The sequence below is a fragment of the Patella vulgata genome, chromosome 5 (assembly GCF_932274485.2).
Source record: "Patella vulgata chromosome 5, xgPatVulg1.2, whole genome shotgun sequence".
NCBI classification, from domain to species: domain Eukaryota; kingdom Metazoa; phylum Mollusca; class Gastropoda; family Patellidae; genus Patella; species Patella vulgata.
The window spans coordinates 72,550,360-72,570,726 of NC_065883.2; the positions used below are offsets into that span (position 1 = coordinate 72,550,360).

At 36.4% G+C, this 20,367-nt stretch overlaps 1 protein-coding gene across 4 annotated transcripts in view; it reads left to right on the forward strand.

Annotated features, from left to right (window-relative positions):
* Window positions 1–9,605: 9,605 nt before the first annotated feature.
* The window catches only part of LOC126822359 (CLK4-associating serine/arginine rich protein), a 30,008-nt gene continuing 19,246 nt past the window's right edge, over window positions 9,606–20,367 (forward strand). For 3 of the 4 annotated variants that reach the window (XM_050551221.1, XM_056101143.1, XM_056101144.1), the window contains exons 1-6: window positions 9,606–9,707; window positions 12,557–12,752; window positions 14,126–14,223; window positions 17,171–17,275; window positions 17,972–18,051; window positions 18,848–18,935. In XM_050551221.1, coding sequence (XP_050407178.1) covers window positions 12,654–12,752; window positions 14,126–14,223; window positions 17,171–17,275; window positions 17,972–18,051; window positions 18,848–18,935 — 470 coding nt within the window. In that variant the 5' untranslated portion in view covers window positions 9,606–9,707; window positions 12,557–12,653. Of the gene's footprint in view, window positions 9,750–12,556; window positions 12,753–14,125; window positions 14,224–17,170; window positions 17,276–17,971; window positions 18,052–18,847; window positions 18,936–20,367 lie in introns of all 4 variants that reach the window. The other variant, XM_050551220.2, reaches the window with a different exon arrangement.

Genomic DNA, 20,367 nt, shown 5'->3' on the forward strand with positions numbered 1-20,367 from the left:
AAAGCTATGTGGAATTGAAATTTCATCGATCTATACCAAAGTGGAATGATCAAGCAAATTTAACTGCCAAAGCCGTGCTTTAGATCTCCCCCTATCACAATTTTTAATACCATTTACCGATTTTAAGTCTTTCATAAATCATTTCATTTATGGCCGCTGACATCTATTACGGGATCTGGAAGTCTTGCAGGCAATTTCATCACATTAAGCCTCTCTTGGGAGATTGACCAAAAAAGGTCTAACAGGAATGTTGAAGTTGTTTTGTGTTACTTTCGCATGTTATGTAAGGCTTCTTTTTAAACTCACATTTTCGTCTTGAAGCGAGGGCCTCAACCGGAATGTGAACACTGTCATGTTCCTGATGAAATGCAATGGGGTTTAAGACCCTATTGTTCTGCTCCTACTATGGGCTAATGAAAACGAGCATATACAGTGTGCTATGATGGAAATTTTGCCGAGGCAGCGGCACTATGACCGACTCTTATCTCGAATTCCAACTGCCAAGGGCAAGGGATCTTTAACGTGCACGCCAATGTATACAGGGACCTCGGTTTCTGTCCTTGCCAGGCCCCCTGTCCTGCACCCTGTGACAAGGGGGAAACCACGTCGGGGTAATGTTCCTTTAGAAGTGAAACACATTTTGATATGAGTGCAAGTACATCAATAATATCAAAATATTACCGTTGCTAGTCTTTTTTTACAGAATTTATTTGCCCAGTCGGATATTGTAAAACGTTAGACGTTTTAAAAGAGGCATAATCCATTTTAATTGTAGACCTATATATAATTATAATACATATATCATTTCATTTTTTTATTTTTATTTTAAATATTTGTATTCATAGTTCTTTTTATTTTTAATTTCAAATGAAATGAAATGGGGTTTAACGTCCTACTGTTCTGCTCCTATACTGGGCTAATGAAGACGGGCATACGCCATACAGTGTGCTATGGGGGAAATTTTTCCCGGGCAGCGGCACTATCGCCTACTCTTATATCGAATTCTAACTGCCAAGGGATCTTTTACGTGCATTCCAATGTATACACGGGACCTTGGTTTTTTGTCTCATCCGAAGGACTAGACAACTGTCCTTGTCAGGCCCTCCGTTCTGCACCGTTCTCGGCCAATGCAGGGATCGAACACCCGACCTCCAGGCTAGCGAGCCAGCGTCTTAACCACCTAGCCACCGTGGCTCCAAGCCTTGATATTTGTTTTTATATGTTTGGCGCAATATATATATATATACATTCATTTTGTTGTCCTCGACAATTTATTGGTAGACCTTTTTTTTTTTTTTTAAATCGGATTGAATCCAAACTGGAACATTATTTAGCGTTAGTATTTTGATTTTGTTTTTTTTAACTAAAAATTAAATAATTAATCTTAGTCTGCATATATTAGCGTGGATTAAGCCGTGAGCAATTTGATATTTTAGCGAGAGAGAGAGAGGGGGAGAGGGGGGGGGGGTAACGTCCACGCAACACAAACTAGGTCTTTTCGTGACTAACATAGGTTCATTTCTTTTTTCAATTATTCGCTTGCGGGTAGGATCTTTAGCAGTGGGAGAAAACCCACGAGGCGACCCTACTCCTTGTCACGTACAACCTGGGAATCGAAACCACGCCGGTTGACTCAATGACAGACCTTATGATACAACGCGCACGCGCTAACCATTCGGCCCCGACCCCTATATTACAGCGAAAAATGTGTTACACAGTATTAAGCAGCTATGGTTTTTATAATTATAGCTGTGAGTCGGAGATGAAATGAAATGAAATGAAATGAAATGGGGTTTAACGTCCTACTGTTCTGCTCCTAACCTCGGCTAATGAACTGCCAAGGGATCTTTTACGTGCACGCCAATGTGTACACGGGACCTCGGTTTTTCATTCCATCCGAACGACTAGACAGCTTTCCTTGTCAGCCCCTCCGTCCTGCATCACTGACACGAGGCAACCACGCCGGAAAATCTGGATGAACTTTCTCGGCCAATGCAGGGATCGAACACCCGACCTCCAGGCTAGCGAGCTAGCGTCTTACCCACTTAGCCACGTGATCCCCAAGAGTCGGAGATACAATAAGGATTATTTATCTGTGTTACAACATGTTTTAATTAATTCAGTTAATTAGATAATTAGTCACTATCTCTTCGTATTATCAGATAATAAATATATATGATAGTACCGTACGTTAAATGAAGGCTAATACTTGCAAATGGCTGTTAAATAACAATAAGGTTGTTGATAACACCTTGACTGTTTATAAATGATCTCAGGTAGAAGTATATTTATGTTCCTGTGTCCTGTATTGGTTGTTGGCATTATAGATGTAATAACTGTTAATGTTTGTTCCTGCGTTGTTGAATTAAAGAAGTCAAATCTACAGTCATCGTTATTATTAGATCCTTTGATACTATGTTACAAATGCAAATGACGTATCGTTACTTTAATATTTTTTGTGAATATTCACTTGGGCTTGATCAGTTCAAAAACAAATTTACAATTAGTTGTATGTGCATCAAATTGTTTTCAATCATTCGGTCATCGTTTTGTCTCTGAAAATGCGAATCAAATGGAATTATTTCATCTGGCACATGATTTGGATTTGTATTATGGCTAGTCATTGTCGATGACTCCTCATCGATGTGATGATGCAAAACTTTTTATTTTGGACACAGATTTCAATAATCCGATGTTCAGCAGTGCAACATAATACGGGGGGGGGGGGGTACGTGTAGGATAAAGCACGAGACTGAGGTTATGCTGGGGAAATAAAGACTGAAGAAAATAAACTGAGAAAAAGAGAAACCGAGGCTGGCAGACCGAAGGGTTTTTTTTCTGAAAACTTTCTTCCCCAGTATCACCGAAGTCGAGGACTTTATCTTGCTTATAAACCGTCTATGTTTACATGTACGTAAAATGAGAATATCCCAGAATTCCATAAGAAAAACCTTATATCATGTTTTCTTATGTATGGGAAAAAACAACCCTGGAAGAATAACCCGTAACAGGTTTAAAGAAAAACTTTCAGAAGAATAACCTCAAATTCCCTTGTATATATTTGAAGCCGCCCCCTACTTTCATACCGCAAGTTATTCCGGGTATAGGATATACCCCAAAGATCAAATAGATTTGCTGTTATAGGTTTATAAATATTCAACACCGTAACTGTGTCAAATGGGTTTTGAATCCACGCTGGTAAGTGACAAAGAGTATATAGGGTCGCCTGCCCAACATCGTGAGTTTTCCCCGGGTCCTCCTACTGCTAAAGACCCTTACGCGCAAGTAAATTATTGAAATAAAATTGTACCATTGTTAGTCCTGGAGGGGTGTCTTTGCCGTAGCTGTGCGTAAAAGTCTCTTCTGGGGGTTTTCTTAGCCCTGTTTTGAATACGAACACAGGCACTTGATTCTTACTACTGCTTGACTATATATTATAGTATATACTGTAATATATAGTCAAGCAGTAGTAAGAAGTTTTATTTTAATCCTTTCAAGTGCCTGTGAATGCGAATTAATTGCCTATTTCTGTCTGCCATAGCCCGTATTTTCGTTGGGTGAAATATATACTATCAGATTTACCATTTATTTTTTTTCAAAACACATCCTATGCATGAAAGGTATTATTTTCCATAAGTTTTCAGCATACGCCTAAATGCATTTCTTTTCACACCCACCCATATGATATTATTAAAACTAATAAATGCAATAACGTCAAATAGTTTATTTTTCATAAAACTAGATAATAAATTTGTAACACATGAAAAACAATTTATAATTATTTCAAAATAAACATGATTAGAGCCAATTGATCAACAATTATTAAGTCAAAAGGACAATGCTGAATCTTAAACAATAAAATATATATGTAGCTAGGCAGGAATTAATTTGATTCTGGCCTAAATAACTTGTTAAATTGGGTTGGTCTGAATTATCCGATCAGATATTTCTAACCAAATGAAATGAAATGGGGTTAAACGTTCTACTTTTCTGCTCCGACTGAGCTAATGAAGACGGGCATATGCCGCGCAGTGTTCTGTGAGGGAAATTTTACCCCGACAGCGGCGCTACGGTCTACTCTTACTTCGAATTCCACAATCAAAGGTTCATTCATGTGCCGACCAACTTGTACCCCGGGTTTGGTCTTACGTTACATGTCCGAACGAATAGACGCTGTTCCTTGCATGATCAGGAGTATCCCTTGGGGTATTGTCGATAGTAAAATCATTTTAGGTAACACCTTACATAAGCATGTTCATATTAAAATCTCGTGAAAACCACAATCTAGTATTAGATTGAAATATGGGTTACCCTATGCAGGGCGTGTGTTTTATTTTTAAACAAAAAGTTCTAAAAGTTTAAGAATTCAGCAAGGTCTCTTTAAAATTAATTTTTAACAATGCAATTAATTATTCAATCCCATATTAACTTTTTAACAAAGACATACTTAAATATAACATTTTAAATACTAAAAACAATATTAATTTGACAAGATAATCTTTCAATTCACGCTTAACGTCTTTCTCTAAACTGAGCTCGATGCACACTGTGAATAGACACCTTTTTTTAAGAATGCTTCGACAGAGCTGTCGAGTTGTCAATCATCATATCCACGTTGTCACGTTCCTCAAAGTGCGCCTGGGCACTCGTCGTCTCATATTACTTCCAGCTACTGGCCAATACATTCATCAAACTGTACATTCTTCAGGGACTAAGTTATTCAAAATAAATGGTTTTATTATAAAATTATTTAAAAATTCATCGTTATATATATATATGACAGGGTGTGCACAACTCAGAATACGTAAAATTCCAGGAGTTTTCCAGGAGTTATTTACCAGATTCCAGGAGTCCCTGTTTAGAATTCTACATCATAATGTATTTTTTTTTTTTACGCTTGAAGAAAATTTACGGCCATGAACTAGTGAACTTATGAAGAGACAATCGATGACTACGTTCAGTTTTATATCTTAAAATATATAGCAAATCTACTATTTATGTTAATTTTCCAAGAGTTACAAGGAGTAATCTTGTTTTTCCAGTACTGGAAATCACATTTTCATTTTTCCAGTAGTTTCAAGGAGTTTTACGGAGTGTGTGAACCTTGTATGAATTTTCAACGAAATGTCGCTAATCATGCAATACACTCTGACAATACGTTCCATCATAATATTAAAGATACATTATTGGAGATAAGATAAAGAAATGGCAGTTCTGGCTATAATAGTTAAAAACTAGATAGTGTAAAGACAATTTGCTGAAAATTTCAGTCAAATTGATCCACTATGAGCCGAGAAAGAAGCCAGTGAAATTTTTGCATAGTCTCGGTCATCATTACTAAAATCATTAATATAAACAGCATAGTCTCGATTATCCACTTTTTTAAATTTAATTATCAATGGCCGTTTGCGGCATATAGGAATCTAATCCAGCCAACATCGAAGGCTAGCCTTGACATCGAGAGTTTATTTTGGTCTGGATAAGTTAATTAATGTCTAATTGATAATTTAGATAACATTTCAGGCCTAAGAAAGACTTGTAATAAGCAGATTTTGCTCTTGCATAATGCATGTTTAATGATGCATTATCTAAGAGCTAAATCTCTTTGGGATTCAAGTGTTATATAAATTACTAGTTAGGCATTTTTTCCTATGACAAGTCCATAATCAACTCTCTAGATCATCGGATGGCTTAGATATTGAATGATTAGAACACCCGCTGTTTTTACTAATTTAACGTTAAAATGGAAAACTGAGGCTATCTTCACTTGTCAAAACTTCAAACGCTCATAACTTAGCTCACAATAAAATAATTTGACTAAAATATTCAATATAATACTCATTTTACATTTTCTATTTTTGAACTAATCTAGCAAGAACGAACTGGCCACGAGTTCACAATGCATTCTCAGACTTACGTTAAGATTTTACTCAACTTTCAATAACTTTGATCTATAAATACAAAACTTTGCACATAGTTTCTTTTTGGTGTATTTGATACATTAAAACAACAAAAGTTTTATAAGGGGCTTTATTTTAGATAAAATAAAGCGAACAATTTTGAGTAAATTCTTAACTTAAGTCTTTATCTATATCTTTAATGTAAGTCATGACATGAATTGTGTTCTCAGATAAAAAATAAAATCACGTTTTAAAATAAAAACAACGGATTCTGCACTACATACATTTTCTAATTAAAACAAGGCGGAGTTTGAAAATATAATATTTTGATATAACTTAGTCCCTCTTTCGATCAACCTTAACTTATCTCTCAAATACAAGGTTCCATAAATTACGTTAAAATATTAACATCTATATTACATTCATATTTACATAGCCTAATAATTCTGTAGCCTACTATATTAAATGGGGGAGAGAGAGAGAAATGGGGTATAACCACCTTAAATTGTAAATCAAAGCGAACCTTATGATATAATATAATTTCATATCCTAATAATATTGTACTGTATATAATGAGATAGGGAGAAATGGGACTTAACTACCAAGAAAATTGTAAATCAAAGCGACCCTTCCGAGAAAACATAATTTTTCAAAACCTGTTGACATTGGTAATTATTTGAATCAACATTTATTTAGAAGTAACTATTTCGGGAATATTGGTTTGAAATATGATTTTATAAAAACCGGTCTTGTTATTTCCAAACCTATTACAAGACCCTATACTTTTCTTAACTGCATTTTCTGGACACACCCGTAAATTATCCAATAAGTTAATAAATTCATCATAATTATAGTGACATTACGAATTACAGAAGGTTATGTTTTATTTTAACTTTAACTCGCCGATCGTGCATTTTTGGACAATATCTCATTTTTTTCAGGGCTTGGATTCAAATTAATGATTTAGTCAAAGACTTATAGATGGCACTGATTTGTTTAAATCGAATGCAGAGGGTGACGAACTTTGCGAAATTAATCATGTTCTTGTAAATACTGAACGGAGCTGGGCCATTTTTGGACTGATATTCTTTTTGGAGATTTAACTTTTACAAAATAATAGTTTGCACTGGATTCAGACTTTTAGCATGGTAAGTTACAATACCGATTCAAATACGTCGAAAGGGGGAGGGGCGCGCAGCGAACCCATAATGACGCCCCCCCCCCCCGGTTTCCCACGCCCTGCATTAAATCCATTACATTTGATCAGGGTAATCCCATTCAGTACAATGTAATTAATAAAATTGAATATAATAGGCACTGGAACAATGGGCAAAATGCAAAACCAGAAAATAATACAAAAATACAAAATGTACATAAATATAGCTGTCCAAATGAAGGGCTAGAAGTGTTCAAATTTTATCTTACACTCTTAACAGGATTTCATTCCTCAATGAAAGAAAGAAATTCGGGGACGATGTGATCATCGGATGTGTCGCAAGATCTCATTATTCTAATTCTTGCCTCTTCGCCAAACGACGGAACGACGTGATCGCTGAAGGGTGAGAGACTTCTCGGGCTATCTATGTCCGACTGACTACCGTCCAAACTTGGACTGTTGCTACTTCTGGGGCTTCGTTCAAGATACGGCGTTAAGGAATCGTCTCTAAATATAATGACATCACTGATGGATGTCTCGTTAAAAGAATCAACCATTGTCAATCGTTCTTGCAAGGGGGAGAGACGGCTCAAGGGTTCGGCCATTTCCATAGGTCTATTGAGCGTGTCGGGATCCACGATTTCTTGGCTGTTGGATATGTCCAGCTCGGATTCACTAAATTCTACGTCTTCCACATTGGAATTACTGTTGTCTTCCATACCGGTATTAAACTCCTTTAATAAATATGAAATGTAGGGATTCCCTTCAGGTGATTCCCCAACTCTATATGTGTTAGGATTCATCGGTGAATTCGGTGGCACAGTTCCCAATTTTCGCCTCGCCATTGGTCTTATTTGGTACGGGCTAATTTTAAAAACATCAGTCCGCCCTTCTGCCACGCCTTCTTCCCAAACTTCGTCCAAATCGTCGATTGTTTCCGAACAGAATAAATCTATTTCTTCTTCGGGTTCCGATATATAGCTATCGGATGTGACAGTGCCATCAGCCATTTTGAGTGGCACGTCTTCCATGTGTATGTGGTTTGGGCTATGATTATGCTGCAACTCCATTGTTACTGGTTTGCCTGAAAAAATATATTGATTTGATAGTATTCGATATTATGTTAAATAAGAGTAGATCTACAATTGTGAATCCTGGATCGAAAAGGATTTGCAATATAAATGCAATGTTATAGTTCCTTTGCTCATGTTAAAATTATCTTTTTTTTTTCTTTAATGCAATTTTAAAAGTAAAACAAAGATCCGTCTGCCACGAAACTCATCAAAAAGTAGTTAGTAGAATCAGGTGTTCCAGAAATCACAAGCAAACATTGACTTGCGCATGACACCTACTAGCAGTGCTTAATCGTGATTATACATTATAGCTAACAGGAGCGATGGTTTGGTCTCATATTGTTATTTAATCGCAAAATTTTACTTGAAAATAGTAATGGATTATAATAATATTATCATAAATTTGTAAAATGTCGATAAAAATGAATATTATGACGGACAGTGAAGTATTACTGTGAAAAATAGAAGGTAAGGACTCCAAAATAGCCTTAGAAAAAAGGTGCCGGTGAGGCCGATTGGTATTTTAATTTTATTAACGCCAATAATAACGGACAGGAACGGTAAGACTAAGCCAAGAGGACTGTCCGTTAGATCAAAGTAACTAGGTCTAGAGAGTAGGTAACTAGAAGTAGAAGACAGGGTCTAGTCTGAAGACAATAAACTATCCGGTACTAGAATATGCCTATCTTTCGCGGGCTATGTATGTCCACAAGTACTTTAGTTTACCTACACATAATAAAAAAGTTCTAAAGGCTTTTAAGCCTATTTAGTATTTTACTAATTTTAGTTTTTACGGCGCGCTTGTAACTGTAAGGTTCATGAACATGGGCCATGGCTGCCTAGATTCGTGCTAAATTTGACTAACACAAAATTGGAAATCATGATATACCAAATCAATCGCTAATGGTTATCGACTGAATCTATGTCTATTGACAAACTTAAACAGTGTGTATAAATAAAGGCTCTGGTGACGACTGGTGTTGATGAGGAAACGGTTGCGTCATTTGCACGTGACTTGCGTTGTTGTGTTTACGTGTCGTTGACGTTGTTGACATTTTAGTTTATAATATTAGGCTTTGTTCTCACTTTCAGGATAACAAATTTCCTCTTCGATGTGGCTTCTGGAAATTCTTGATATGCTTTCACCGAGTAAATTCGGTATTTTGCTCAAAATCACACGAAAATCACTAGTAATATTATCGTCTAGCAGTCGACGCTAAGTTTATTTTGATTTAATTTCGCGGGAAATTTGTGGGCATGATGGGAGAACTGTCAACTATTATTGATTTTTTTTAATTAGTGAAGGATCCTATCTTTAAATGTTTAAATTATTAACATGTGTAACGGCTATTTAGGGGCAGAACTTTCATTGCGGTAAAACTTGGCCATTTTTGGAAATCTCGCGAATGTGTGAATAGCTAAAGCTTAGGTTCGATTATCCAGGCTAAATTATTATCTATTAAATTTAGTATTGCCATTTCAGTCTGGGTGACAAAACATAAATCCACCATTTTCTGCCAGCAGAACTTGTGAAAATTGCAGTCAGTTTGCTTGCTAGTGTTGTTCATTCTATGGAAGGTTGTCATTTCAAAACTATCTCAATGTTTTGTTTAAGCAGGGGTAATTTATATTTTCTGCCCATGCCATGTGCAAATCATTTCCATGTCACTTTCTGAAGATTGAGTTCGTGTGCCTAAAAACATTGGAGATGTTTCCATTCTTTAATTTCTGAGTCCGATCGAACCGGCTTGATCTCTACCGATCAGTGACAGTGTATGTATCCACACGTGCACAACGCCAACGACTGATCACAGGCTGTACATTGATTGATATTCATCCCTAGGTCCATTAGATGTAGTTCAAAAATAGATAATGAAAAATTAATATACCAGCCACTGGACAGGATGCGGGTCAGTTCATCCCACAACCGTTCAATCTCGGGCTGTTTCATCCCAACTTATCTTTTTATCGGGCTGTTTCACCCCCTTGTTATTATAATAGCAGTCAATTAACTAAGTTGTACTTATTGTTAAATAAACTGTTAAACCCTTACTTATTGCTAAATAAACAATAATGTATAGAATAAATACTAAATAGGTTTTACTCCTCGATTTTTGTTGATTACCGATCACGACCAAGATTAGTTCATATAGTTGGCTGTATATTCGTATAGTGGCTATGTGCAATTTTATTCTTTGATCTGTTCTATCACGGGCAATCCTGTTACGGTGAAACCAACATGCATGAAAATGACTATATTACAAGATGAAGGTTTTGCTATGAGCATCGCTCTATTGTAAGCGATGTAATTTTAGTGAAATTGGTGTCGAGAATTAGTGTGGATTTGGAAAATAAGCTAAAGCGTATGCAAAGGAAGAAGTTGGAAATCCACCTTTTCACTCGATTGTCACTATTTTTGGGATTGAGAGAATTTCAATTCCGGAACATTCAATGGAGTACCCCCATAGTTAGGGTGACCCACCATAAATAAATATCTCCAAATATCTCGACAATTACGCCACAATATTAATATATATGCCAAGCTTCAAATCAGTTTCACACAACTGGTTCCAAGTGTCGTCCATAACATCCAGACACTTTTGAGTAAAAGATAGGTTACGCGCCCTTGTTTTGAAATTAGTCTCGCTTAACCAGTCTATCGACCATTCTACGTCTGATTGACAGGTCGGGATAATCAAAACTACTTTTTTACGAAACATAACAGACAGCTAGAACAAGAAATTGAATTTAGAAATAAGCACTTTAGACAACTCAACAATTGTTTTAAGAAACTTGTAAAAGTAAAATGAAACTACTGCTAGTATCATGTTCTTGTCTAACCTGAGTGTTTCAGAGATATTATTTGTACTAAACCAAAAGATGCGGCTCTTAACGGTTCAGTTAATGATAGAGCAATTTAAAAAATAAAACAAACAAAATTTCTCAAGCTGCTGTAATAACCAAGAAGCTAAATTTTACTGCTATTCAAAATCGTCAACATTAGATTTTTTACGGCTGTAATAGTTGATATATTTGTAGAGAATTGCACGTGCCATGGCTATTTATCAACTCAAAGAGAGTGCGGGGTAGTCAGAAATCAGTTCGAGACACGCAACTGAAGCGTGCACATTTAGCCGTGTCGAGACCAACTTTCTGTAGAGTGCACGGGTCACCCTACCATAGTGACATTTTCTTCTCAAACTACCCAGGCTCAATTTATTATACTATATAATACAGGGACATAACTCTATGAATTGGGACTATTAAACCGGAAATAGGGAATCAAGTAGTAGGCTACCACTCGGGTTGTGAGACATGTCAATTTCGAGTAATTATATCAGTATTCAATTTGAAAAAAATAATTTCAGTGTATCCCCCACGTATTGTAAATAAGATATAAAAAATAAATACATGTAAACGTATTACAAAATGAGAAATCAAAGTAAGAATTCCCGTAAAATATTGTTTATATCGCATGCGTCTAGTTAATCAAGATTATTCGTAAAATACTGTGTGCGTCTGATTGAACAAAAATAGTAACACACGATATAAAGCAGACGAAATTGTTTTCTAACAAAGAAATAAGAATTAAAATGAGTGGGACTTCGGAAGCCACTGACAAGAATTGGCTTTAGACATAAGGCCTAACCAAAAGTCTACATTCAGAAATGTTCACAGCTACTTGGAGCAGTGCTAAAATTCTAAAAAATCTTAAGAATGAAATCTAATCATTTGTTATAAATTAAAATTAAAATAATCTTGTTATTTAGGTGTTTTATGTTGAAACTGAAAAATTGCTAATCAATTTTTAAATTTGCTAATCAAATTTGGCAAAATTAGACTTTTTGATTAGCAGTGCTGCTAATCATCTGTGAAAAATTACCGACAGCCCTGAATATATACTATGTTGGTCTTGACCTAGTTAGTGATGAGTGGATACACGACCTGTTTTCTCTGTCCTGTCTTTGTGATGTGGTGGCTCAGTGAGTAAGACGTTGGCTCGATAAGCAGAAGGTCCCATGTTCGGCCCCAAGTTAGCCGAGAACGTTCATCTGGATTTTCCGGCGTCAGTGGTCCAGGACAAAGGGCCTGGCATTCAAGGGACAATGTATAGTTGTTCGCATCGGACAAAAAAATGTATGCCTGTCTTCATTAGCCCAGTGGGAGCAGAAGGGTAGGACATAACCCCATTTCATTCATTCATTCCTCTGTCTCTCCTTCCTGTGTAGACATTGCATGGAATAAGCATTGGTGTTGTTAGGGATGTTTCATAACTCAAAACTTGACTATATATTATTTGTGGTTTTTGTGATAACTTTTGTTAACTTTTATTTCCTCTACTTTCAGTTTCATGAGGATAATTTGACTATATAATATTTGTGGTTTTTGTGATAACTTTTGTTAACTTTTATTTCCTCTACTTTCAGTTTCATGAGGATAATTTGTTTTCTCCATGGCACCTCATAATTTTGGTTAACAATACCTAAAGGAATCTGAAGAGCCTGTTCCACATTATCCACAAAAATGTGGCACGAGGCTAGAAAACAGGAGCGGAAAATCCGTGGATTGATGGTTGACTATAAAAAGAGAGCAGAAAGACGCAGGGAGTTTTACGAGAAAATTGTAATCTGGTTTCCTAATTTAATTTTTTTTTATTTTTAAAGCTTGAACTCTCCGACAAAGAATTTAAAGGTGTCACCAGATCAAACGTTTGAGATCAAGGTTCGCACACTCCTTGAAACTTTTGCAAGAATGAAAATGTGATTTCAAGTACTGAGAAATCCTGGAAAAACATGATTACTCCTTGAAACTCCTGGAAAATTAACACTTATGGTTTCGCAATATATTTTAAGATATAAAACTGAACGAAGTCATCAAATGTTTCTTCAAAAGTTCATGATTTCGTCGTCGTAAATGTTCAGCAAGCGAAAAAAAAAATACATTATGATGTAGAATTCTATACAGGTACTCCTGGAATCTGGTAAATAACTCCTGGAATACTCCTGGAATTTTAAGTGTACTGAGTTATGCACACATTGAAAGAGCTGTCCGTTCTTGCTATAATATATGTACATTGGCTTGTCTTGTGAATAAATGCTTAATTAATAATTCATATAACATTTTAAGCCCCCCCCCACCCTAAAAACCTGCAATAGGCAGAATTAGCTCCCACACAATTGGTTGGTGCCAGGTGTGGAGGATTAATGCTGGATGACTATGATATATATACATCTATACTAATATTTGTGACTGTCGTTTATCTGTTCAGGGTTGGTGGCTACACAAGGGCTGTCCCGAGGCTGAATTCTGGTGTATAGGGGGAGCTCGGAACGGAGAATAACATACATGTAGGCCTGGTAGCAATGGACTGCCACTTCTATTAGAATAACCTGCGTTCAAAACAAACCACAGACATTGCAAGAAATAAACAAAAAATATCAAATCCAGTGAATGGATCCAGCCTTAAGCTTTTCTGCTTCATAATAATGAATGAATATATGTATGTCACTCCCAGGCTTGAGCTGCCATTGTACCCTAAAATTCATTAAGAAATACATAGAATCTATTCCTTCCAGGTTTATCATATTCTAACCTGTATCCTATGGCTCAGTGGGTAGGACGTTGACTCAATAATCTTGAGGTCCCATTTTCGATTCCTGCATTGGCAGTGAAAGTTCATTGGGATTTTCTGGTGTGGTTCCCCTTGTCAATGATGTAGGACAGAAGTCCTTGCAATGAACAATGTATAGTCCTTTAGATATGACGAAAAACTAAGGTCCTGTGTACATGTAAAAAAAGAAACCCCCGACAGTTGGAATTCAAAATGAAGTTGGCTGCAGTGCCGCTGTCCGGGGAGAATTTTCCTCACAGTATGCTCGTCTTCATTAGCCCAGTAGGATGTTAAACCCCATTTCATTTCTATAGTCCCGAACTTCCATGTTTTACTTTTAGAAATGTTTAGGCATATAAATATAATTGTAAACGTATAATTCCAGAAATTAGATCCTGCCCAATTTGTGCATGTGTATGGAAGGCCGTACAAGATACATCTAGATCCAGCTACAGCCATGGCTGCTGAAGGACCACAAAGCATGTAAGCAAGAGAATTAGATTATTTATTCCTGATTAAAATATAAATTTCTAAGGAAACTGAAAATCGGGACTAACTACTAATTTAAAAGCGACTATCAATACTGATAATTTACATGAACTGATCAAAGGTTATACTGTCTGTCATTGAGTTTAAGTGGCATGGATTTGATTCCCCGCTTGTACGTGACAAGGAGTAGGGTCGCCTGTCCAACCTTTAGGCTTTTCTCCAGGAACTGCGGTTCTTCCACTCTAAAGACTTCTATGCGCAAGTGTTCTTCCACTCTAAAGACTTCTATGCGCAAGTGTTCTTCCACTCTAAAGACTTCTATGCGCAAGTGTTCTTCCACTCTAAAGACTTCTATGCGCAAGTGTTCTTCCACTCTAAAGACTTCTATGCGCAAGTGTTCTTCCACTCTAAAGACTTCTATGCGCAAGTGTTCTTCCACTCTAAAGACTTCTATGCGCAAGTGTTCTTCCACTCTAAAGACTTCTATGCACAAGCGAATTATTGAAATAAAATTGAACCATATGGCATTGTTATTATCCCAAATCAGCTGGCGTGGTTGTATGTGACAAGGAGTAGGGTCGTCTGTCCAACCTCGTGGGTTTTCTCTGGGGTCTCCGGTTTTCTTCCCACTGCTAAAGACCCCTACGCGCAAGTGAATTATTGAAATAAAAAAGTGATCCATGTGTTAGTTCCGAAATGACCTACTTTGTTGCAAGTGGACGTTAAACCCCATTTCTCTCTCTCTCCCTGTTATCCCAAGCATGTACATGATAAAGAATTAGATCACCTCTACAACTTGGTGAGTTCTCCGGTTTCCTCCCACACCAAAAGACGCCTTTGAATTATTGAAATAAAATTGTATCATATGTTCGTCTCATCAGTTAAAATGAGTCCCACCAAAAGAATTTACCCAACACTTATCACATGTTTGATCATAAGGCCTGTCATTGTCTCAAGTGGCTTGGTTTTAATTCTGCACTTACATACGTGACAGGGAGTGTGGTCTCCTGTCCAGAATTTACTCAACGCTTATCTTGTTTATATACTGAGCGCCATGGAAAATGCATCACTTTTTTTTCCCAAATATTTTATTACTAGGTGGTTTTGTATGTATAATATTATGCAATACTATGAACTATTGTTTCACACAATGCTCCCAAACGCAAAAAATATTGGCCCGTGTGCAAAAAAAAAATTGCACAAGATGCACATGAAAAACCCAATATTCACGTGCAGCATTGTGTGTGAGCCTTTTAAAAGCATGTTTTCAACTTAATGTGCAGTACATGAACTGTGAAACGCCAATCTGTCATAATTTGTTTTTGGACCTGTGAAGGAATCGAGCTAGTGATGCCGAGACTTACTGAAAATCAACGGAATGAAGCCATGGAAATGTCCAGGGCTGGCATGTCTACACGTGCTATTGCCAGACACTTTAATTGTCATCAGTCCAATATTGTAAGGTTGGTGGAACGTGATTGAGTTACTGGATCAACACGTGACCGCCAACGTCCTGGTCCACAACGCGTTACAACCCAGACTCAAGAACACTACATCGGGGTCACTCATCTGCGTGACAGATTCCGCCCAGCGACTCGAACAGGTGCAGCAGTCGTCGGAAGACAAGGATCAGTAAGTGCCAACACCGTAAGACGTCGTCTAAGAGAAGTAGGACTCCGTGTACGACGACCTTATGTTGGAGCTATCCTCAGGGATCATCACCGTCAGCGGCGTTTGATATGGGCTCAAGGACACCAGACATGGAGAAGAGTAGACTGGCAAAGTGTGCTCTTCAGTGTGATGAGAGCCGCTTTCATCTTTATCACGCTGATGGCCGTCAACGTGTGTGGAGACGTCTTGGGGAACGTCTTGCAGACTGCTGTGTCTTCAAAACGAATCGATGGGGTGGGTGAAGTGTAATAGTGTGGGGAGGCTTCAAATTTGATCACCGAACCACCCTACACATTTGCAGGGGTCGCGTTAATGCTGTAGCCTACCGTGATGAGGTCTTGCAACCAATTGTTGTTCCGATGTTTCGAGCGCACCCACAACTTCAGCACTTCCAACAGGATAATGCACCTCCGCATACCGACCGTTTTAGTATGGACTACCTGGCTGCTAACAACATCAATGTCTTGGACTGGCCAGCCATGTCTCTGGACATGGCACCGATAGAACAAGTCTGGGATGAGATTGGACACGGTCTGTATCGGAGACCACAGATGCACACCGTTGCTGTCCAAGAATGGAACAATTTGCCCCAGGCCTTCTTTCAAACATTGGTAAATTCCATGTGACATCGCTACGCAGCGTGCGTAAGAGCCCGTGGAGGACACACGCGCTACTGACATCTGTGTCGTACTTTTGGTTTTGACCCCTCTGACCTTGTACCGTTGATTACAGATTAAACATCCATAAGTGTACAAATGTGTTGTTATTGATGTGTTCCCATTTGAATATTGTTCACAATAAGAAGCAAAATAAATAAGATATGTTTACAGGATCATTTTGTTATACGAAAAACTAAGTGATGCGTTTTCCATGGCGCTCAGTATATGATCTGCAGAAGATGCTGAATCTTACAAAATTTTCTGTTTATTATATTTTTGTAAATTGTGAACAGAATCGATTCATTTTGACTGATATCCATTCCTATTCATTTTTGTGGAGATCTGACCCAATTTTCACAAAGCATTTTGACTTATGTTAAGAATTTACTCAACTTTCAATCACTGTTTATGAAAAATATCTTTGATCCAGAAACACAAAACTTTGCACATAGTTTCTTATTGATGTATTTGATACATTAAAACAACAAAAGTTTTATAAAGGGCTATATTTTAGTTAAAATAAGGTGAACAATTATGAGTAAATTCTTAACTGGGCCAGGATTTTTCAGAGAAATTAAGAAAATAGTGATGTGAAATTTATTTTTTTGTAGGATGCCATGGCAAGGACATACCAACAATATGATTGACAGATTTGATGTTCGAGCGCATTTAGATTTTATACCAGAAACTGATGGCAAGTTAACAAACCCTCTTAAGTAGGTCTCATTATTATTCTAGGTCATAGCTCCACTTGGTAGACAGAATTACAAAATTTAACCTTCGTCAAAAGGCTAGTTTGTATATGTTAAAGTATTGTGGTTGTTTGTGATCCGGTTATATATTTTAAATTTATAACTGGATTAAGTGTATTTTCCGAATAGTGTTTTCAATTAATGTGGGTCTGAAATGAGAGCTGTTAAAGAATAGTAAGTGCAGGAAGACTGCACCAAACACAAACAAATTCACAAGACAAACCTATGAACAATATAGACACCACAAACATCAGATCAAGTGAAGGGAATTGGCGGAGGGGGGGGGGGGGGGACTAGTTGTAAGCGTCCACTGTGCCTACAGTCACGAATTTCACTCAAAATAAAAAAACAAACTAAGGAAAGCAACTCAAGAAAAGTGGAATTATTTCTCAAACGTTCTATCATACTAAATATGAAATCTCTAGTTGCCCTGGATATAAAAAAATCTTTATATTAAGTCTATCTAGACTTCTATTGATTACATTCTTTTTGTAATAAGTATTTTACGTTTTAGGAAGGCTTTTAAAACAGACGTTCATCGATATGTACATTCGTCACTTTAATATTCTTTTTTTTTTCTTTTAAATTCGTTGATCTAGTCTTTGGCATTATTGAAAGAATATAAATAGATATTTTAATTTTGTTAATTTATAATTTTAGATCGAGTATAGATGAGGAAGAAGAAAGACATTGTAATTATGAAAGATATCGTTCACTGGTAGAAAATGAAGCTGCTGGATGTATGTATTGGGTTAGATATTAGATATTGTTGCTTATACACACCTTGCAAATGGGATGAAATTTCTTTACATTTTGAAGGAAAGTTTCACGTGCTTGATCTCTTTATAAAATAAATTTCTGTACATTTTTAAGGAGAGTTTCACATGCTCGATCTCTTTATTAAATCAATTTAATATTCTTCGGTTTTCCGAGTTTTGAAACATTAATGCCTTGTACAGTTAAAGATATATCATTCAAGAGCTAAATTTGCCTATTGTAGGTCTTTCTTTAGGCCTGAAATGTTATCTAAATTATTAATTAGACATTAATTAACTTACCAAGACCGTAACCAACTCCTAATGCCTGTGATATTTAGTGGATTAAAATACGTTTTGTGCTTGATGCGGTTACCGTAAAAATAGCGAATTAAAACGTTGTTTATTATCATTACAACAGTATTAATGACGATAGAGGCTAGTCTAAAATTGAATCACTAATGTCTTGGTTCAGAGTAAAGCAAGTTGACTGAAATTTTCAGCATATTTTGTTTTCATTATCTATTTTGTAACTATTATAGCGAGAATTGTCAGCTCTTTATCTAATCTTACCTAATGCCCCTTTTATGCCTTTTACAGTTAAATCAGATACCGTTATTTCCATCACGTAGTATTTTATTCTTATTATTATCTTCCAGGAAAAGATCCAACTTTTCTGTTTTGACTAGCATAATTTAGAGAGAATAAAATTCCTAATAATTATTAGATTTATATTTTCATAAAAACACAAACTATTTAGAGATGTTTTGTTTATTTTCAGTAACTGAGGAACAAAGTTTACATCAGATATATTTAGATGAACAATTTGGTCCAATCAATCATCCGAGTAATGAAGAGGAAAAGAAAAAGTAAGCAAATTTAACATGATTTGTGGTCTAAGGGGAGATAATATGACATTAGGGCACTTTGGCAGAGTTACTTCCCTTTAGTAATTTTGAACTATTTCTTTAAAGATACATTAGTTAAGAGCTAAATCTGCCTATTGCTAGTCTTTCTTTACGCTTCAGATGTTATAGAAATTATTAATTAGACCTTTATTTATATGACAAGCTCAAAATAAACTCTATAGACTCTCGAATGGCTTGGATACAGCTTGTATTTAAACTGTCGTCCATTTAAAATGATGTAAATCAATAAATGGCTGACCTAACTGACGTTTACTGTCAGTACCGTTAGTCACTGACGTCACTACCGGTGACTGCCGATGAAAGGCCTGCCAATTGAGGGTACCGTAGCCATAGAAAATGTTACTTGATAATCGAGAATATTTGGGTGGAGTTACTGTCTGTCAATCAAATGATTGGCAATTCTCAAAGACGCTGCAGAGACAGTTGATGCTTATTTCTAGTCCAAACTTCCAATTCTGACAACTATGTTCAGAATAAAGTAATTTGACCGAAATTTTCAGTATTTTCTTTTTTATCATCTATTTTTAAATTCTTATAGCAAGAATGGCTAACTCTTTATTGAACTCTTAACTAATGTATCTTTAAAACAAAGAATTTGTAAATATAAGGATGTTTGTTTATGCAGAGGAACTAGAAGAATTAGACTTATTTATTGAATTTAGAATTATTCAGGGGGATTGGATGGCCGAATGGTTAGCACGTGCAAAGGCCTGTCATTAAGTCAACTGGCGTGGTTTCGAATCCCCGGTTGTACGTGACAAGGAGTAGGGTCGCCTGTCCAACCTCGTGGGTTTTCTCCGGGTCCTCTGGTTTCCTCCCACTGCTAAAGAACCTACGCGCAAGCGAATTATTGAAATAAAATTAAACCATACGTTAGTCCCGAAATGACCTAGTTTGTGTCGAGTGGACGTTAAACCCCATTTATCTCTCTCTAGAATTATTCAGTGAATTTCAATTAGTATATTTAAAGTAATTTATTTCATGTGTATAAAAACAATACAGTTGAATCAAATTCACTGTCTAAACAAAATAAGGAATATCCAAGACTGTTAATATAGTGTATCTAATGTCAAGTAAACTTGATTATATATAAGTCTTGCTTTTCAAAGATTATATAATAAACTTCTAATAATAATTTTAAGAAATTCTGATATATCGCTTACATTCTGAAATGAAATGGGGTTTAACGTCCTGCTGTTCTGCTCCGAACTGGGCTAATGAAGACGGGCATATGCCATACAGTGTGCTATGAGGGAAATTTTGCTCGGACAGTGCTTACATTCTTTTGTTCATACAAATTCACACTTTCATTTGTGAACCAGATAACCCCAAAAACTGACCTAGTCAAAAATTTAATGAGAAAGGCAATGTG